Raw genomic sequence first — 21,293 nt, 5'->3', positions numbered from 1 at the left:
TTATTAGACATATGTTAAATCTTATTGTGTCTTCCTTGAGGTTCTTAACTTTCCTTTCAAATTTTTCATTTTTATCCTTTAACTTTCTAGGTTGTATCCTCAGGTATATCTTTTATTAATAATTTTTTCTTAACAGCATCTAATCTGATGTTTAACCTTTTCCTTTCTAGGTGTTATATATAGCTCATTTGTAGTCTTCTAAAAAATGTAAATTTCTTCCTTCTGGTCTTTAATTATTAAAATATTTCTTACAGATATTTTGATCATTGACATATTGTCAAAATTATTTAGAATTATGCTCAAAGCCTGTTTTGTGTGTGTGTGTCCTCTATACCCAACATACAAAAAGCTGCACACTTTTAATGTATACAATTTGATGAGTGTATACCCATGAAACCATCACAGTTTATGCCATAAACAGATCTGTCACCTGCAAGTTTCCTCTCACTCTATTTATTAGTATTGTGTATGTGATGAGAATGCTTGACCTAAGTAAGATCCACCCTCTTACCAAATTGTTGAGTAGATAGTATAGTATTACTAACTGTAGGCACTATACTGTACAGTAGATCTCTAGGACTTATTCCTGTTGTACAACTGAAACTTTGTAGTACCCTTTGACTAATTAATTGTACTCTTTGACTAACCCTTTAACTAATGACCTACCTATTCCCCTCTCCCTTCAGCCCTTATCAACCACCATTCTATTCTCTGCTTCTAAGAGTTTGACTTTTAGATTCCACATTTAAGTGGTGTCATGTATAGTATTTGTCCTTATGTGTCTGACTTAGTATAATGTCCTCCAGGTTCATCCATGTTGTCTCAAATGACAGGATTTCCTTTCTTTTTTTAAGGCTGAATAATATTCCATTATATGTCTGTATCACATTTTCTTTATCCATTTGTCTGTCAGTGGACATTTAGGTTGCTTCCATGTCTTGGCTTGCAATGAAGATGGGAGTACAGATATCTCTTCCATATCCTGATTTCAGTTCCTTTGGATATAGAGTTGACCCTTGAACAACATGGGTTTGAACTGTATATGTCCACTTATACAGGGCTTTTTTTCACTAAATATATTGAAAAATTTTTGGAGATTTGCAACAATTTGAAAATTTTTTCTCTGGTTTATTATCAGTAAGGCTTCTGATAACAGTAGGCTATTAGTAGTTAAATTTTGGGGGAATCAAAAGTTATATACAGATTTTTTTATTGTCTCAGGTTGGTACCCCTAACCCCCATGTTCTTCAGGATTCAACTGTATACCCAGAAGTGGGATTGCTGGATCATATGGTAGTTCTATTTTTAACTTTCTGAGTTACTGTTTTCCTTAGTGACTGTGTAGCCTTGCATTATCGTTCCCATAATCAAGATACTCAACTGTACCATCACCATTAACCCCTTTTATAGCCACATCTAAATCCCCTCCCTTGTTCCTGACCCCTGACAACCACTAATATGTCCTCCATCTTACAATTATTCCTCAAATGTTATATAAATGGAATCTTGCTGTATGTATCCTGCTGAGATTATCTTTTTCATTCAGCATAATTTCCTTGAGGTTCATCTAAGTTGTTGTATGTATCAATAGCTTGTCCTTTATTGTTAGTATTCTATGGTCTGGCTATACCACAGTTTGTTTGACCACTCACCCATGGAAAGTCATTCGGGTATTTTCTGATTTTTGGCTTTTACAAGTAAAGCTACTATAAACATCAATTTCCCGCATTTTTTAACAAAAATTTTCAGGTTCCACTTAATGTCAGCAAAGTACCTTGATTCTATATTGGAATGTTTTCACTATAAACTGTAATCAAAACAATAATACCATATTTTTCATGATTTTCATAATATTTCTGTAAATTAGATATGAATAGATAGTCCTGTTTTTTGTTTTGTTGTTTTTTGGGTTAAATGAAATGAGTCCTCTTGCCTTATGACTCCACCATATGATTGTTTTTGATAGGGAAAACTGAGACCCAGCTAGCCCAAGTCAGTCTTCAGACAACTTGGGTATTTCTGATCCAATATTTAATATTCTTTTCAGCAATGATTACTGTTCTTTGGAACACCAAAAAACAAAACAAAAAACACCTCTATCTGTGTTTTTTGGGGGGAAAGATTCTGACTGACAAAAGTTGTTGAATATAGTATATGTGTTTAAACATTTGTGTGAATATCCTTTGTTTAGGAAGTCGAGGCACAAGAGGTTCTCAAATTGATAGTCACAGTAGTAGTAGCAACTACCATGACAGCTGGGAAACTCGAAGTAGCTATCCTGAGAGAGACAGATACCCTGAAAGAGACAACAGAGATCAAGCAAGGGATTCTTCCTTTGAGAGAAGACATGGAGAGAGAGACCGGCGTGACAACAGAGAGAGAGGTTTGTCAAATGCAGTATTATTTAGTAGTGACTGACCTTGATTGGGAGAATTGGTTTTTGAAAACAGTTACCAATTTACTTTTTAATATAAGATATTTTTGAGACATTTGTTGGTTGACACATTTGAAACTATTATATTTATTTATATAATCTTCCTTGTTTACAAGGAGTAAGTATGTAAATAGCTACTGGTACCTATTTGGCAACAGAGGAGGTCCTGAGGTAGGAGGTACGAGCATACTGCATGAACTGAGGTACCCTGCTCTCATCTTAACCAAATAGCTCACAACTCTAAAGAATGCAGATACTTGGATGCCATTCCACAATTCCACATGTTTTTGATTCAAGAGGTATTTAAACTTTCTTACTGAGTATCTCAGCCACTCACTCCCAAGCTGTGATAAACAGAGTCTTGTAAGGACGGCCACAGAGGAACAAGAAAAAAGGATGATGACAAGGCTGGGGCTGTTTGGAGAAACCCTTTATTGATGTTCCTTCCTGAGAATATGCAATGTTCACTTAACTACTTATATTCTTATATATCTTAAGCTAAACATTTTCTCTTAATACTATTAGATGATCTCTTAAATCAGTTTTGAAACAAGGTTACAAGAAGGCATTTAAAGAAGAGTTATAAGTACTTTATTTAACAAGCTTTTATTGTCCATAGATATTAGGGCCCTTAAACATTTAAGATCTTAGGAAGGTCTTACTAATTTTGGTAGGTTACTAAACTAAGTTTTGCTATTGTGCTGATATTAATATAGTATGAAACTTGATGGAGTAGGTAATTGAATATTGATGCTTTGTAACAGGCTGAATCTTGGTAACTCAGATTGTATAATATCGTATCTGGATATTGGTTGTAATGAGAGGAGAAGGAAATCTCTACGACACCATGTACTTTTGGATGTATAAGATGAGATCAGAGACTGGTGAGGTCAGAGTTGGTTGGGTTGGGTTTGTTAAGGTATGCCTTATGCATTTGGGTTAAAAGATGTGTGTGATTTCCTTACACAGATGAGGCTGGAGTTTTTATGTTCTGTGTTGATACCTGAAATTATACTTCCATAACACTGATTCAGTGCTCTTTACTCGCTTTAATCTAATACCACATCCTGGTAATGCTATTTTTATCTCCATTCCTGTTTTTTGTTTTGTTTTGTTGCCTGTCCTATCTCAGGTTTTGCTCATCTCATACCTGAATTCAGTAGTAACATTTGTTTTTGATCTTATATTTAGTTCAACCCCCCATATATGCATTGAGTTACCAGTACATGCTTGATATTTGCTTTGTATTCTCTGACTTTCAATATCCTTGTGAATGTAGGTATGCTAAGAGAATCCATATTTCATAATTTATGAGATTTGGGCTAAGTGATTTTTCCAGTATTAAAGAGAAGTAAGTTTCAGAGCTGGAGTTCTAAGTTAGGTCGTCTGACTGCAAGTCCTATTCTCTTTCTATTACTTTACATAATTACTTCAGTAAATAGTGGTTGTATGATTGAAGTAGAAATATGTTTTTGAAGTTGCTCATATGTTCTAAAAATGTTTATTGAGTACCCATGTACCTTGTAGGTTCTTGGAGTACAAGATTTCTTGTGCTTGTAGAACTTAATGGGGGGAGATAACTCCCCCCCCCCCCGCAAAAAAAAGAAATGATTATTTAGTGCAGTCAAGGAAACAAAGAAAGGATACAGAAATAAGGGTAAGAGAGGTACCTATTTATCTAGATGGAATGCTTATGAAAAATTAGAGATAACATTTATGCAGAGGTGTAAATGCAAGAGAAGAAGCTAGCATTGCAGAGATTAAGGATAAAAATATTCTGTGCAGAGGGGAGAGTATGTGCCAGTTCCCTGAGATGAGAAATATCTTACTATGTCCTGGAGTTTGAAAGAAGACCCAGGGTGATTGGAATATGGTCAGCAATATGGTCATTGATAGAGTTTGAGGTAGAGATGTGCCCAGGTACCTTGTTCTGTACCCAGGAATTTAAACCTTCTCTTTAGTTTTTCACAAACTAATATTGAAGTACGAGACATGCTACTACTACATAAAGTCTGTGAGAAGACAAAGGAGCAAACAGACTTCTGAGGAAATCCAAGAAAGCTTCCTGAAAAGGATGCTAGAAGGAACAAGGGAAGAAACATTTTGCAGGGAGAGGGTGCAGCATGTGCAGATACACAGGACTAAGAGAAACATATGCTTCAGAGTAGCAAAGAATATTGAGGTTAAGGTAGAGGTAAGCTGTTCTGGTAGAAAAGGAAGGAAGCTAGAAGAGAGGATTAATGAGAGACAGACTACAGGCCAGGCTGTCAGCAGCCTTAATAATAAGGCTGTAAGTTTTGAATTTAATTACTTTTTCACTACTTTTAAGCATCTGAGGAAATGAGTTTTCATCAAAAAGGTATAAAAAAGTCTGGGTAAAGACTGAAGACAAGGATAGAAATCAGTTAGACGGTTGATGACATAGACATCTGAAAAGAGCTGATCAAAGTCTGAGTTAATATATTAACTGTAGGGATGGAGAGAGGAAATGGAATAAAGAAATATTTTGGGAGTATAATTAATAGTACTTAAATATGATAGGACTTGGATAACACAGAGATTTCCAGCTTCCATGAATCAGTATGTCTTTCATTAAGATAAAGAAATATATGAAGAAAAGCACATCTTCAAAGGACGTATTTTTGGGAAAAGATAGGAAAAATAGACATAGTAAAGTGGAGTGTTCTCATGCTCTTTCCACTTCCTTTGACTTAAAGAACATTGTCATTTTGATTGGGAAAATAGAGTTATACCTGTTAAAATATAGTGTCTCAGTAAAATAATTTATTCCCTGACATTTGCTATAACTATAAATTTCAAATATGAATTATTGTAAGTTGCAGTATTGAATTTCAGGTTGTTTTGCACTCATTGTGACATTAGTTTAACCCTCAAGCCATGAAATCAGGCAGTCTAAGACATGAGTATTTAGACTCTGGGAATAAAAACTGTAGTAGAATTGAACCATTTTAAATTTAACTTGGTTTCAGCAAAAGTAAAAAAGGGTTTAAGTGAACTGACCTCTAGTCCTGATGTTCTAATATATCTACCATTTCTGTGGCTTTGCCAAGTCAAGTTCCGGTACATAATTTCTATGTTTTTAAGAAGAAAAGGAGGAAAGGGGCTAGACTAGGTTTTGTTTTGTTTTGGCTTTAAAATTCTAAGAACTTTTATATCAATCTATAACCTCTAAAGAGTAAATATGGATAATTTTTATAATTTTCATCTGTGATAAGAAAGGAAATTCAAATTACTATATTGAACCCATCCTTTCCTAGAAATATCCTATAATTATTTTGCTTAATAAGGTAATGTTAGCTGTTCCAGTTGCAAACCTGTTGGACATTTTGTAGTATCATCGTTATAATTAACCAACAAACATATGTAATATGAAAATAGAAGCATCACAGTAGCATAGATCCTACCACAGTGATCTACTTTTGCAAATAGTCTCTGTGGAAAAGTTCAGGCCATTTTCTTATACATTTTTTGACTCCAGACTGATTTTCAGCTCAACTGGGCATTTGGCAGTGTGCATTTTCTCTGTATTTATATGACTCATGTATTGAAAAAGGAAAAAACATACATATATATACACACACACACACACATAATGTGATGATATCAATTTTAAGAAACAGCTCTTCATCTGAGTAATATGATTAAATCAAGCTTTTAATTAATAGTTTTTAATTATAAATATATATCACTAATACAAAAATACCTTTTACTTTTGATTATTACAAGATTGCTAAGCACCAGTACCTTTAATATTTCTTGTTTATAATAAATTGATACTGCAGCAACAGATACTGATAGATGTTTCATTCTACTATAATTTTCCTCATATAATAGCTGCACTTTGATGTGTATATATTTTGGCCTGAAATAAGAGGTGTGACTTACGAGGGAAATTTTTTTTTTCCTTCAGCTCCTATGTTCTACACCTCCTGCTGCCCCTATCCTTTGCCACCAGTGTTCTCAGGTCCTGCTGGGGGGACAGAGAAGATCAGAGGTGAAGGGTAGAGATGGCAGAAAGTGGGGTTGGAGCAGTGGGCTGGCAGTAGGGTAAGGAGCATGCAGAGAAAGATCAAAGATGGATCAGTGGGAGGTGGGGGGTCTGACGGGCAGCAGAAAACATGTTAGAGGGCAAATAAAAGTTACCCATAAGAAAAAAAATTCTGAACACCTAGGGGTGATTATTTGGATGATTAAAGTAAAAGTAAATGTAATACCTGATTTATATTTGTTGCCAGTGTGACCCTATACACAGATCAAATACAAGATTTGCCATATTGTCTTACCAATAGGTTATCTTTGTCGAATTAATCACTGACAAAACTTGGTTTTCATTGTAGATCAAAGACCAAGCTCACCAATTCGTCATCAGGGAAGGAATGACGAGCTTGAGCGCGATGAAAGAAGAGAGGAACGAAGAGTAGACAGAGTGGATGACAGAAGAGATGAGCGCGCTAGAGAGCGGGAGCGCGAGCGGGAGAGGGACAGAGAGCGGGAGCGGGAGAGGGAGCGGGAGCGGGAGAAGGAGAGGGAACTTGAAAGAGAGCGTGCCAGGGAGCGGGAGCGCGAGCGGGAGAAGGAAAGAGAGCGCGAACGAGAGCGGGAGCGGGAGCGAGAGCGCGACCATGACCGGGAGCGGGAGCGGGAGAAGGAGCGGGAGCGCGAGCGGGAAGAGAGGGAGCGCGAGCGCGAGCGGGAGCGCGAGCGCGAGCGGGCCAGAGAGCGGGAGCGCGAGCGCCCCAGGGAGTGGGAGGACAGGGACCGGGGGCGGGACGACCGCAGGGAGCGGCGGGACGACGCCCGCGAAGACCGGAACCCCAGGGACGCCCACGACGAGAGGAGGGCCAAGTAAGGATGGTTACATGGGGTTTTTAGACTTAAATTTCAGTGAAGAATTTGAACGTTCCATTTAAAGCTTTTCCATGTGCCCTGATGTCCTCTTAATTCTTTATCCTCTCTACATTGCCCTGTATTTCATTTTTATTATGTATTATTTGGTGTTTAAAATCTTCTGAATTATCTAGAAAAAATGATAATTTTCCAATTCTACTTTTTTATCCAGGAGATAGTAATCATTCTTGTTTACTTTGCCATTTTTGAAGTCACATTGGCTTGGTCGACTGTTGTAGGGTTGCTTTTAATCGGAATCCAACCTTAAAGAGAGAGAATCAGTGAACTTCTATCCTATAATATACGCTTTATAACTAATTAACGGAGTTGATTAGTCACCAACAGATATATATTGCCTATGCTATTCCTGGTGACCCTTCATGAGTTTTCTGCATTTACAAGTTTGGAGTCACTGCCCCAAGCTATGGCAGCATTCACAGTGCCTTACAATTGAAGGAATTACTGTAACCACTGCATGGCTAGGGAATGACAGGGAGGTGTCCTCTCTTGGACTGTGGAGTTACAGTAGGTTATTGGAGTCAGAAGATACGATCTTATTATCTCATATATCTGAGGGCATTTTCTCCTTTTCTTTCTTCTCTCTTCCTCTCTCCTCTCTCTCTCTCATCAAAAAGAATTCATTTGCTCAGGTAGTGCAGGGTTAGGTTTCATTTGTTCTGATGTGAATATCCAGATTCTCAGACAAAGCATCAGAAATGGTATGTCTGCATCTCTCCACTGTTTTCTTCTGTGCTGTTCAATCTCAGAAAGGTTTTCTCCAAAAGATGGCTAAGATGGCCCCCCACGTTATGCCCATCACCTGAGCAGCCCTCTCTGTCCAGTGCTCTCTGAACTGAGTAGACAGAGGAGCTAAGCCAATCACTAAAGCCATGAGAATACTGGACTTGGATTGGTCAATTTTGAGGTTTCATATTCACACAACCAAACTTGGGAATTAACTGCTTTATTTTTTTTCTTCTCCTTTTTAAATACCAACAAAGAAGAAGTATGGTTAAGTTTGCCAAAACAAACTGAATTTATGTACCTCCAATTCCTGTGCTCCAATTCCGGTAGCTCGCTTGTGTCATGGTGAATACAGCTCTCTGCTTTTAGGCTGCTTTCATCATTGCTGTGGTGGACTATGATTACGAACAAAGACCATATAGCACAGAAGTGGTGGCATCTTCTGTAAGGCCTTGGCTTCCCTTCAATCTGTAGCCAAAGTTTTCTGCAGTTCACCCTCTGGCTTGCCTTATCCCGCTTTAAAAAAAAAACCTTACATTAACATAAAATTCAGATATAACCTTTAACACGTGTAGGCATACAATACATATTATTTCTCTTCTCTCTGCCTACTTCAGCTCTCCTTTATGATTCAAATTCTAAAATGTTTGTTATTTATCTATTGTCCAGTCCTGTGCTTTGATTATATTTTTCCATGCTTCTGATCTCTGTTTGTAGTAGCAAAAGTTTCTTTGGGTGTTTTGTAGCTATATAATCCAAGCACTGACCAGGAACCCAGAAATTTAGGAGTCAAACAGCTCTAAACAGTAACAAGTTATATGAAATTAATATCTTGATGTTTTCATCAATTGTATTATCATTTCAGTAGTTGAATTTATTCAGCATTTTTTTTTAACTGCTGTTAGGGAAAAGATTTGCTGAATTGCTTCCATATTAATTTTAACTCTAATTTTATTTCAGTAGTATTTCCTTAAAATTAAAGTTCTTCTTTGGATGTTTTAAATAATTCACTTTATTCTGGCATACCAGTTATCTCTTGCTGTGTATCAAACCCCATGAGAAGTTAGTAGTTTAAAACAACAACTGTTTATTTGTTCACAATTCTTTGTATTAGAAGTTTCGGCTGGGCTCAGCATAGTGTTTCTGTAATCTGACTTGGGATCGCTTAGGCATCTCTAGTCAATCTGGCAGTTCACCTGGGTCTGGATGACCCAAAGAGGCCTCATTCACATATCTGGCAGTTGGTGCTGGCTTTTAGGTAGGGTATCTCATGTCTCCTCCACGTGACCTCTCATCCTGCAGTAGCCTTAACTCTGCTTTTGCATGTAATGGTAGAAACATACCAAGGCAGCAAAAAGAGGAAGTGTAAGGCCTTTTGAGTCTTAACTCTCCAGATTTACACAGGGTCGCTTTCACTGCATCTTCTTGTCTTGGCAAGTAATTGGGCCAGCCCCAATTCAGAGAATGGGGAAAAAGACTGCCTAATGGTAGCAGGAGCTTTGGATAGGGAATTGCACAAGCGTGCACCAAGCATGTAGTGAGTTGTCCTACTACATCTTGGGCCTCCTTGTCCACCTGGCTGCTCATCTATATAAACGACTATCAAGGAGATAAGTGGACTGCAGTATGTTTCTCTACTTCTGACCATAGTATTTATAAACAAATAATATTAGTTTTTTTAAAAAGTCATCAAAACTTAATTAAAATATAGGAAAACATAAGTACCCAGGGATATAAATATCTAATCATTTAAAGTTCAACTAAAGAATAAGAAATATAGTGAACATGAATTATTTGATTATTTTGTCACCAAGCAAGTGGTTTTGTTCCAAGAAGAGAAGGGACTGATTTTCACGGAATGTCCACAGCATGGCTCATTGGGCTTATGACTTAATTTACTCCTCATTGCAATTGTATGAGATGGACCCTTACTTCCCCTCCCCCACACATTCTCAGACGAGAAAGCTTAAGGTTTAGTCACTTTAAGGAACTTAGGTAAGTTGCATAATAAGTAACATGGCTATAAAATGAATTCATGTCTTTTTGAATCCAAAACTAGATTATCTCATGTCTTCCTAAAATAAGGTATTTCTATATCATAAAACTGTAAAATTAGGAAGTTTTAGTAGAGGGTGCATTAATATAATATATTGATTCCTCTGCTGTACCACCTTGTAGTAATTAAATCTGGTGATTTTCAGTTGAGTGATTCTACATGTCTAATGAAAAAAGGAAGAGATGTTGTCATGTATTTTAAGTCCACAATTTTAAGTCTTAACAAATGAATTTTAAAAGATGCTGAATACCTTTGTATGATATAGCTCTGATAATATTGCTATCCTACAATTATATATTCTAGTTTTATAGTAAAAAGATAATAGTAAAAACATAGTCAAGTAATCTTGCTCATACCCTGGAATATCATAAATTACATTTGCCCGGTTTAGGAAGCGCTATAGAAATGAAGGGAGTCCTAGCCCTCGGCAGTCACCTAAGCGCCGACGAGAACATTCTCCTGACAGTGACACCTACAACAGTGGAGATGATAAAAGTAAGCAGAATCTATTTACTGTGTCTCTATATTCATATTCCTTAGTAACCATGAGACCATTCTTTGACATAAGTAGGAAATAATTAAGATTTAAAGTTTATCCTGCTCAAATACCTCGGAGTAGCTCCTTTATGACCAATGTATGTATTAGAAATAGTTATTTTATCATAATGGCACTGTCATTTTCTGCTATTTGTAACAAAGCTGTATTTTTATTTTTACTGAAATTACTGCCATTTTTAAAGTTTTAAAATGAAAATTGAGAGATTGGTTTATTATTATTTATATGTAACATGCAATGTTGTTAACCTTGTGAAGGTGTAACAAGGTTAAGTAGAATTACTTTTATCTCTTTGTATAGATGAAAAACATAGACTCTTGAGCCAGGTTGTTCGACCCCAAGAATCTCGTTCTCTCAGTCCATCACACCTTACAGAAGACAGACAGGGTAGATGGAAAGAGGAAGATCGTAAACTAGAAAGAAAAGAGAGTTCAAGGCGCTATGAAGAGCAAGAGCTCAAGGAGAAAGTTTCTTCTATAGATAAGCAGAGAGAACAGACAGAAATCATGGAAAGCTCAAGAACTCGTGCCCAGGACATGATAGGACACCGTCCATCAGAAGATCGAGACACATCTGACCGAGCTCATGATGAAAACAAGAAAAAAGGAAAAATTCAGAAGAAACCTATTAAGAAAAAGAAAGAGGATGATATGGGAATAGAGAGGTGTAACACAGAGATAGCATCTGAAGATGGTCAAGTGTTTTCACCAAAAAAAGCACAGAAGAAGAAAAGTGTTGAAAAAAAACGTAAAAGGTCCAAGGGTGATTCTGATATTTCTGATGAAGAGGCAGCCCAACAGAGTAAGAAGAAAAGGGGCCCACGGACTCCCCCTGTAACAACCAAAGCAGAATTGGTTGGAATTTCCAATGATAAGGACAGCACTATAGAGGATCCTCAGAAAAAAGAAGATACGGCATTCAGCGACTGGTCTGATGAGGACGTGCCTGACCGTGCAGAGGGGACAGAATCAGAGCACGCTGCCGCAGGAGCTACTCCTGGAAGGACTCCTTCTCCGTCTTCCCTTGCTCCTCCCCCTCCTCCTGTGGCTGCCACGGGTCCTGCTGCTCTTACTGCTGTCGCCACCTTCTGCACATCTACCTCTATCTCCACCTCTGCCACTGCCCCCAACACCAGTACCACATTCACCAGTGAAGACTCATATAGGAAATGTCACAGAGCACGAGCAGAAAAAGTAGACGCGCCTCACGTTACTATAGAAGATGCACCACATCGCAAGCCCATGGACCAGAAGAGGAGTAGCAGCCTTGGGAGCAATCGGAGTAATCGTAGTCACACATCTGGTCGTCTGCGCTCCCCCTCCAATGATTCTGCTCACCGAAGTGGAGATGACCAGAGTGGTAGGAGGAGAGTACTGCATAGTGGTTCAAGAGACAGAGAGAAAATAAAAAGTCTAGAAATGACAGGAGAGAGAAAATCTAGGATTGATCAGTTAAAGCGTGGAGAACCCAGTCGAAGTACTTCTTCAGGTAATAAAATTGAATTATAATCTAGCCAGTGTTTCCTATGTTAGTGTACTTTATGCAACTTTATATTTTATACAAACTATAATTTTAAAGTAAATGCTAAATTGTTTACTTATACTCTGCCTTAATTTCAAGGAACTTAAAAGCTTAAGCATCCCACTAAAATGTTACCTGTTACCATATTAATACCAACATTATAACAGAGGTACATTCAATGATGTCAGTCGGTTTTAATAACAGGATTATAGTAGTATATCTTGGTGGAAGGGCTTGTATACTCAAGTCCCTTATTGATGCCTAAAATTTTAACCTTCCTGCTTTTCTTCCTGCAGCCAATGCTTTCTCTTTTGACCACAGAAAATAAGGTGGGGAGATAGGAAGAGATCAGATAATGAAATAAGTACTGTTAATGCTTAACCATTTCATGTACTTATCTCTTTGAAGATACTTTGTGATTATAGTAGCACTAGACAGGGAAACACACTTTTTACATATTTAACTAGCACTTTGAGAGAGATCCAGTTTTTCCTTAAAATTAATTACTTGGATAATTGGGAGATATAGAAAAAGGTAAACTGTAACTTTGAAAGAACCCTTAGATGAAGCATTTTATTTTCTGTTTTATCACATGTTAACTCTGTGTATTTTAGATCGGCAGGATTCAAGAAGCCATAGTTCAAGAAGAAGTTCCCCTGAGTCGGATCGACAGGTCCATTCAAGATCCGGGTCGTTTGATAGTAGAGATAGGCTTCAAGAACGGGATCGATATGAGCATGACAGAGAGCGGGAGAGAGAGAGGAGAGACACAAGGCAGAGAGAATGGGACCGAGATGCTGATAAAGACTGGCCACGGAACAGGGACCGGGACAGGTTACGGGAACGAGAGAGAGAACGAGACAAAAGGAGAGATTTGGACAGGGAGAGAGAGAGGCTAATTTCTGATTCTGTGGAAAGGGACAGAGATAGAGACAGAATTTTTGAGACTTCTTCTCAAGTAGAGTCTGTAAAACGCAGTGAAGCAAAATTGGAGAGTGAACATGAAAGAGACGTAGAAGGCACTTCCCGAGACACTCTGGCTTTGGTTAAAGAAAGAATGGATAAAGATCTAGGATCCATGCAGGGATTTGAAGATATAAGTAAAGTTGAGAGAACAGAGAGTGTAGAAGGTGAGTGCTACACTCTTTTGTCTGTTATACTGCTCCATTCTTTTTCAGATTTCATAGGGAACAAAATACTTTCTTATGAAAGGTCATATACTGATAGGCATACTGGTTCCATTGTTAGGGTAAATAGATTTCCTTAAATAAGAAAAATCCCTATGATATTTAAAAACCATGGTAGCAAATTAGTGCTACCAAGGTAGACTTTGTTCAGATACTCCTAAATGAATAAAAGACAATTTACTGCAGTGTCTGTAGATGTTTCAAAATAGTTACCACTTTCTTTTCTTAGATGTTAAAAGAAATAAAAATCATAAAAACCGAAATGACTTCTTGGTTCAGAGAGGGATTCAAATAACTATTTGTGGCTCTTAATTTTAGGGCAGTGGAGGACAAATATGCAAAGTAATCACACTACCTGAAATTTCATTTAATGACAGAGTGACTACAGAATCCTACTGGCACCACCTACTCCCACCCTTCGATGCACTTAGAGTCAGCCTCAGGTGTGCCGGGCATCACTCTTCCTCCTTGGACCCCGATCTGCTGTGCAGACTGACTCATGCCTGTGCATTCTCTGAATGGGCTGCATCCTCCAGCCTTCTGTACCCTATCTTCCCATTGCCTGATGGACCTTTTTTCCCTTTTATCTTCTCCTTACTCAAACTGCAAGTACATCTATGCATTATTTGCTCTGGCACCTTCTCTGCTAAAGGCACTTACTCTTTAAACTTGCCATAGCACCTTATTTATATACCTTTTATAGCATCCACACACTGTATTGCAATTATTTTTCCATTGTTTTCTCCTCGCTGTACTCAACCCCTTTGTTAGGGACCTTTTCATTTCTTTATCAAAACTACAGAAAGGACACCATAAATACCTAACAAATGAAAATATGTTCTACCTGTACATACATGCCCCACATCTTATTCTTTGGTATATTATAGCCTACGTTCACAATACTGATGACTCTCCTGAGAATTCTCTGAAAATTCTGACTGTCCTGTTCTGGTACCATTGCTTACACCATTGTTCTGACAAAAACCTCCTCTCCATTTCATGCATCCAGGAAACTTCTTGGGTACTTTTATATAAGCAGTAATATTTTATTACTCTTTTTATTTGCTGTAATGTACCATTGAGCCCAGAGTAAAATTTACATTCCTTTAAAATTACAGACATCCTTACATGTTTTGGTTATCTGATATATATTCCAATATGCCATCGGTATATATATTTTTTCTACTCAACAAAAAACGTTTCTACCTCATTGTTCTTCACATACATTTTCATCTCAGGTTTGAGTATAAATAACCCAAATCATGAGCCATAGTACTAACCTTGGGGTATAATTCAATATAATTAAATTAATCATTATAATAGCTCCCTTGTGATGAGAGTCAGTGCCCCTCATCCCTAAAATATATAATTTACTGGTTGTGATCACAGATAACATAACATAGAAATTTATAGGTAAATTATCTGCTGTGAAATAAAAAATTTTACTCACCTGAAGTAGGAAAATGAGTTGGATAAATTTGAAAAATTTATTATCCATTATCTGCATTTAAGTTTAGATGTATGTTTATGTAATGAAGTTATTACAATTGGTTACCTTAGAAGTGAATGGTGGGAGTTTGGGTAGATTATTATAGAATTTAATATAACAAAAAAGTTATTAAAATGATTAGAAGCATATCAAAGTTTATTATATATATATTTGCTATAGATTTATACCCATAAAGCATACTGATAAATTTTGAGAACTAGTGTCAGAAACTCAGTAAAGCGTGTAAAATACTCGTGATTAGAAATGTTAGACATACTCTGTAGTTTAAGGATAAGCTCACAACCTACTCACCAGACAGAGCTTAGCCTTGGTGGTTGAAAAGAGTTGGGAAAGTAAAGAAATAGAGTATGTGCTATTGGGGCCAGCAAAGATATTTTAAAATTGTATTCCAGCATTCTGGTAAAAATTGCATTGAAATAGAAAAGTTGAACTGGAGATGGGAGAGAATTGATGACACATTTTAACCTCACTGCTAGAAAGTTCTTCATATCATGAGCTAAATATTATGAACTAAGATTTAAATTTCAAATAAATTTTGCTAGTAAGTTTTTTTTTAATTAGTGAGTTTATTTAGGTGAAGAAATTACTGCATCTTTTTGAAATTGCTAAATTCGGACTTAAAGTTTTATTATAAAAATAACAATCAACATTAATATGTTAATGGTAGCTTTTATTTCTCATTTTAATTGTAATCTTACAATCTATTTTGATATTGCTGTTCATATTGTATTCTTGCCATTAAAACTATATTTAACTAACTGAACTTTATTTTCAAGTTTTCATTTGAAATTATTAAGTGTTTTGAATGATTAAGAAATGTAGTTTTCTGATTTAAAAATGCTCTTTCAGATTGTTTAGTGTGCACAGCCTCCCTCTTTGGTTTCACTTGGACATCCCTTCCCCTTAATGCTCTCTTTGACACAAAATTAATTTTTCTATTTAGCAGGAGATGATGAATCCAAGTTAGATGATGCACATTCACTAGGATCTGGTGCCGGAGAAGGATATGAGCCAATCAGTGATGATGAACTAGATGAAATTCTGGCAGGTGATGCTGAGAAGAGGGAAGACCAACAGGATGAGGAGAAGATGCCAGGTAATAATTTGCAGAGGTAGTTGAACATAAAAATTGTCTAATTTATGGTATTAAAGTATTACTTTTTTCTTCTCAAGCTGTGTGAATTTATCAAAGATAGAATTTTCCCCTTTATGTTTTATTTAAGGTTGAAAGGCCAGTAAAATGAAAATTACAGTCTATATTGTTGTAACATCTATTTTTAAGTAGATGTTGCCTTTGAATTGGAAAGGGCCTCATTTAAAATAGTAAAATTCTAAGATTTCCATTTCAGAGTTTGATTCATAGTATATGACCTAGAATGTAACCAAATACTGAATACTGTCTAGCAGAGTTCTAGATGGTAGGTAAATGGTACAGAACTTCTCAGCTGTGGTGCCACAAACCAACTTTTGAAATGAACATTCAAAAGTTTATAGTAGTTGAAATTATCTTGAAGCACTATTTATATACCTCCATGATTTTTCTAAATTCAGTAACTTAGAGTATTTTGTACACTGCTAGAGCTTATTCTAGTGGCTACACCATGAACATGTTCCTGATGAATCATCCAATTCTTTCTGTTACTATTTTTTTTTACCATAATGAAGGGCTTTCCTTTGTTGCACATGTAAAGTATTACATTTATATTTTGACAATTTGCTTTTATATTTCATAGTTTTTTTCTACTACTATAGAAGGTGTGTATGTACATTATCTTTTTTATTATCTGCTATGAGATACTCCTAAATAGAACATTGTCTTGTTAATTTTCTCAACTGTTCCTTGTCAGTATTAATGACTTGTTCTCAGTATTAATAATAGCAACTGATTCTTAAACTAATTTCACAATGAAATATTTGTTTTTAAAATACAATATATTTGTGTCAGTGCATGCATACAAATTAAATATACTCCTAGATTTAACCCTTATAAGGATTATGGTAAAAAGCTTCAAAATGTCAGACCTAATCTTACTAAAATAATGGAGCACTTTCATTGGGCTGCTCTCAAGCTACTTAAATGAGTTATTCATAGGAATGGATTTGCTTAGGGTTTTGTGTGCTTGCCTATTTTCTTTTGGGGGAGGAGCCTTTTATTTGTAAAGATCCTTAGATTCTAAGTATTAGTCTTCATAGAAAAGCTTTCATTTTGAGAATATTTTTGGTTTAAAGTACTTGTTACTTAATGCTTTCTGATTTTACAGTTTGTATTTTTACATAGATAACACAAAAAAAGCTATTTCTTGGTATAAAAAAACTGCTGTTAACTTTTTACAGATCCATTAGATGTGATAGATGTGGACTGGTCTGGCCTTATGCCAAAGCATCCAAAAGAACCACGAGAGCCTGGGGCTGCACTCTTAAAATTCACACCTGGAGCTGTTTTGCTGAGAGTTGGGATTTCTAAAAAGTTGGCAGGTTCTGAACTGTTTACCAAAGTCAAAGAAACATGTCAGAGACTTTTAGAAAAACCTAAAGGTAATTCCATTCCACTTGACTGTATAATGGCTGCTTTAACTATTAAGATGCCCATAGAAAAGTTGCAGAAATAGTACAGTGACCTTTCTATATCAAAATTACTTTTCAACAGGTAAGTTCAAATGTTAAAGTGTTCAGTGGTATGCCCAGGGCTAAACAAAGCAGAGCCTGGGAAAGTGGACCAGATGTTTTCATATCTAAGCAAATTGGGTGTCTTGGCAGCCTTATCCCCTGGGAAACAGGGAATTCGACCCAAATGCAGATGTCTGGGATGAGCCATTAAAAAAGTACTGAGAGCTTTGTCTCTAGACCAGATGGTCTGGATTCCAGTAGGCACACCACTTGACTAGCTATTACTCAATCTCTGTGAGTTAGTGTCACCATATGAAAGCTAAGAATAATTACACCACTAACTTCATAAGATTGTTAGGAGGAATAAATGAGTTATGTAAGTAAAATACAACAGTTCCTGACATAGGGTGACACATAAATATTAACTGCTACTATTTAAAGTATTTTGTCACTTTGATTTTAGACCTTATTGCAACAACTTTTAATTATTTCAGAACACTTTAGTTTTTGTAGAGTTTTATTTTGCTATTTCTGGTATATCTGGTACTTACTTTTTGTTTTGGCAGCTTATTGATATATTAGTAATAGGGAGGGGGGATGAGTAGGTGGCAAAACAAAGGAAAGGAGGTAAAAGGCGAAAGCGACAACACTAATTTTATATCTATCGTTCATGAGAGTAAGAAAAGTAATTAGGCTTTTTACTAAAATAAAATTGAAAAAAGATTGTTTTATGAGTTTCATGTCTTTCAACTGTTTAGTATAAGCAGTAAAACTCTTGATTTTAATATGTCCCAATAAACACAGAATTTTGTATATAAAACATATAATCTATAATTGTGAATGTGTATTAACTAGACAAATGACCAAACTCTTGGATTGTTGCCCTACTCTACCTTGTTTGGTTGGCTCTGTGACCACAGGCAAATAACTCCTGTGGGTATAAAATAATGGCATCAAACCTCTAACTAAGGTCTTATCCACCTCTAAAGCTTTTTGCTTCTGTGACTTGGTAATGGCATTTCAAGTTAAAACTAGTTTGATTTTGCTAACTGGGAAATACAGTTTGGCCCTGACTTAATGATGACATAACCTAAATAATGAAAATATAAAATAGGGATTTAATTGTTGCTTACCAATCAGACCTCTCCTATTTTTTTTGCTGTTATGGTAGCTGTGTTGGAGAACCTGATATGCAATGCTGAATATGTTTCCTAAGGAATAGGACTTTGTTTTGTTTACTGCTAGATCCAGTGTCAAATGATCTATTCTTACTACTTACGCCATTGCCTAGAACAGTACCTAACACGTAGTAGGCATTCAAGAAATATTTTTGAAATGATTAATACTGGATATTTCTATTCCTTTTGGTCTATTTCAGTGTCCCAATACTGAAAAAGTATATCCCCACCCTATATATAATTTTTTTTTAATTCTAAGGCTTAAAACAAGAAACTTACATGTATACTAAAATTTAAATTGCTTTGTCTAGATTTTCTGATTGCAGTGTGATTAAATTCTTTTGAGCTAAACTTTTACAGTTATTTTGGTTCCTTTGTTTTATGTGTACTTACATGTGTTTAGTCTATTTCTTGAGTAATTTGGTGCTGGCCAGTTCAAAACCGTGAAAAGACTGAAAATTGAGCCATATTATACTTTCTAGGGGGGTCTGCAGTAGGTTTTGTATTCTACTTTTGTCAAAGCACAAAATGGTAAGGATCCCAGTAAAAAAAAATGTGTCCTAATGAGTAGTTTTTAAGGAAGAGCATGGGCTCAAAGCAGAGCTCTTCTATATTTACATCTATAATGGCATGGTAGTTAATTTGGGATGTTTTTTAATAGTATGTATATGTAACTGTGTCATTGGTTGGCTCGAACACTGGTATTTTGAATCACCTGAGGAACTGCCTTTTTTCTACTAAGGTATTGTGGAGATTATACAGATATGGTAACAGAACCTTGGCAGTATTTTTAAAAAACCCTTAGATGAATCTGGTAGGCACCAGAGGCTATGAACTAGTATTGAGTTTTTCTTTATATTTACATTTTTCTTGTGTTATATACCTGTTAACTAGGTAGATAACCTATTGACTAGGTATATTACATGAAATTAGTTTCTTACTAATTACATAATCTCATTATTTATGCTTTGCAGTTCAAAAAATGAAAATGAAATATGTAATACAGTTCCTTTCATTCTCAAATGTGTCTATTTTATTTTTACGTAGATGTGATTTATTGCTTTCCTTTGTGGTGTCTAATAAACTGTTTGATCATGTTGTTATAGACTCAGTACCTGGTATCTTTAGTACTCTCAGCCAACTCTTAGAATGCTAGCTTTGAAGTCACTGCTACTATTTTTTTTGTATCACTGACCAGCTTGTTCTGTTACTGTGAATCCCATTTTATCTGTTTTTAATTCAACCTCTTTATTTTTTTTAAATCTTACTTTAATTCTTTCATAAAGTTTAAATGTGCTCTCCTTACCTTACATGTTATGACTTAAAACTAAGTGATTTTAATTTAATACATTTTCCGAGATTTTTATAGTGACCAAATCTAGGCTAACATTTGCAAGTTGTTAATACCTAACCACTTTCCTACCTGATGATTTTAAAGGTCACAGAATATAGTCACTTTTACTACATTTGAATCTTGCTGTAATAAAGTCCTGAATTTAATTAGTAGTTAGTTGATAGTAAGCAATGTACTGAATTTGACCTCACTAATTCTTAACTTGAACTTTTCTTCTTAGGCATAGTCAGTAAGCATTGTCTAAATTCTCTCTCCCAAGTCTGCTTTTCTTGCATATTAAGTGGTTATCAGAATATTTATTTTTGTTCAGGACTACTAACATAATGCATGTTGAAAGTCTTTGATGGAGAATATATTGCCTTTACCAGTGTTGGTAACTTTGATAAAGTACAGACTTTGTGGAATATTCACCTAAGCAGTTGGTAACACTCTGTTATTTTAGGGAAACTTAATGCATGTCTATTTTTATTGAAAGATGGAGACAGTCTTTTTGAACATGAACTGGGAGCTCTCAACATGGCTGCATTACTCCGCAAAGAAGAAAGAGCGGGTCTCCTTAGTAATCTTGGACCTTGTTGTAAAGCATTGTGCTTCAGACGGGACTCAGCAATCCGAAAGCAGCTTGTTAAAAATGAGAAGGTACTGTTGTTTCCTCAGAAAAAATGCAGTGTTTCACTGAATAGTATGAATGGCATATTTTCATTTGATTGTTTTAAGGTGAAATTAAGGTCTCATTGTCTATTTACCTGTGTTTGGTTTCCTAATCTTTTATACATGTGAAGGAGAGAAATTCTATTAGAATTTATAGTACCTTTCATTTTAGTAGTATTGATGAACGTTTGTGTTGAATAATAATTTGTTATTCAAAATTTGATGCATAAAGTCTCTTGATAATAAAACATACTAGAAATTTATTTAAATTGAAGATAAAGGAAAAAAATTTCCCAGTGAGTGGTGAAGATATTTATAGGAATATTGTTTATGAGAATATACCAAAGTTGGAAAAAAGGGAAATAAATACAGGTATATGTAAGCATTTACTTGAGGAGAATAAAGGGAATTGAAATGTTAGATAAATAGAAATTAATTTAGATGTAGAAGAAATCTGATCAAGAGAAATTAAAATCATTTTAGGCTCTTTAGAGTTAATAAACTGAGATTTTTAAATAGGGGTTGGTGGGGGCATGGGTAGTATGACAAAAGAAAATTGGTCCTAAAAAATCAGAGAAACATTTACT

At 35.8% G+C, this 21,293-nt stretch overlaps 1 protein-coding gene across 12 annotated transcripts in view; it reads left to right on the top strand.

Annotated features, from left to right (window-relative positions):
• The window catches only part of ZC3H13 (zinc finger CCCH-type containing 13), a 99,468-nt gene that overhangs the window by 69,162 nt on the left and 9,013 nt on the right, over positions 1–21,293 (top strand). For 9 of the 12 annotated variants that reach the window (XM_073212619.1, XM_073212617.1, XM_073212616.1 and 6 more), the window contains 9 exons: positions 2,192–2,383; positions 6,366–6,449; positions 6,793–7,300; positions 10,534–10,637; positions 10,999–12,186; positions 12,834–13,349; positions 15,860–16,012; positions 17,251–17,451; positions 20,531–20,694. In XM_073212619.1, coding sequence (XP_073068720.1) covers positions 2,192–2,383; positions 6,366–6,449; positions 6,793–7,300; positions 10,534–10,637; positions 10,999–12,186; positions 12,834–13,349; positions 15,860–16,012; positions 17,251–17,451; positions 20,531–20,694 — 3,110 coding nt within the window. The remainder of the gene's footprint in view (positions 1–2,191; positions 2,384–6,365; positions 6,450–6,792; positions 7,301–10,533; positions 10,638–10,998; positions 12,187–12,833; positions 13,350–15,859; positions 16,013–17,250; positions 17,452–20,530; positions 20,695–21,293) is intronic. The other 3 variants (XM_073212622.1, XM_073212624.1, XM_073212623.1) reach the window with 3 other exon arrangements.

Source organism: Manis javanica, chromosome 9 (genome assembly GCF_040802235.1).
Source record: "Manis javanica isolate MJ-LG chromosome 9, MJ_LKY, whole genome shotgun sequence".
Taxonomy (NCBI): Eukaryota; Metazoa; Chordata; class Mammalia; order Pholidota; family Manidae; genus Manis; species Manis javanica.
The sequence above is the reverse complement of the archived record's forward strand: the minus strand, read 5'-3'. Positions and strand labels throughout refer to the sequence as shown.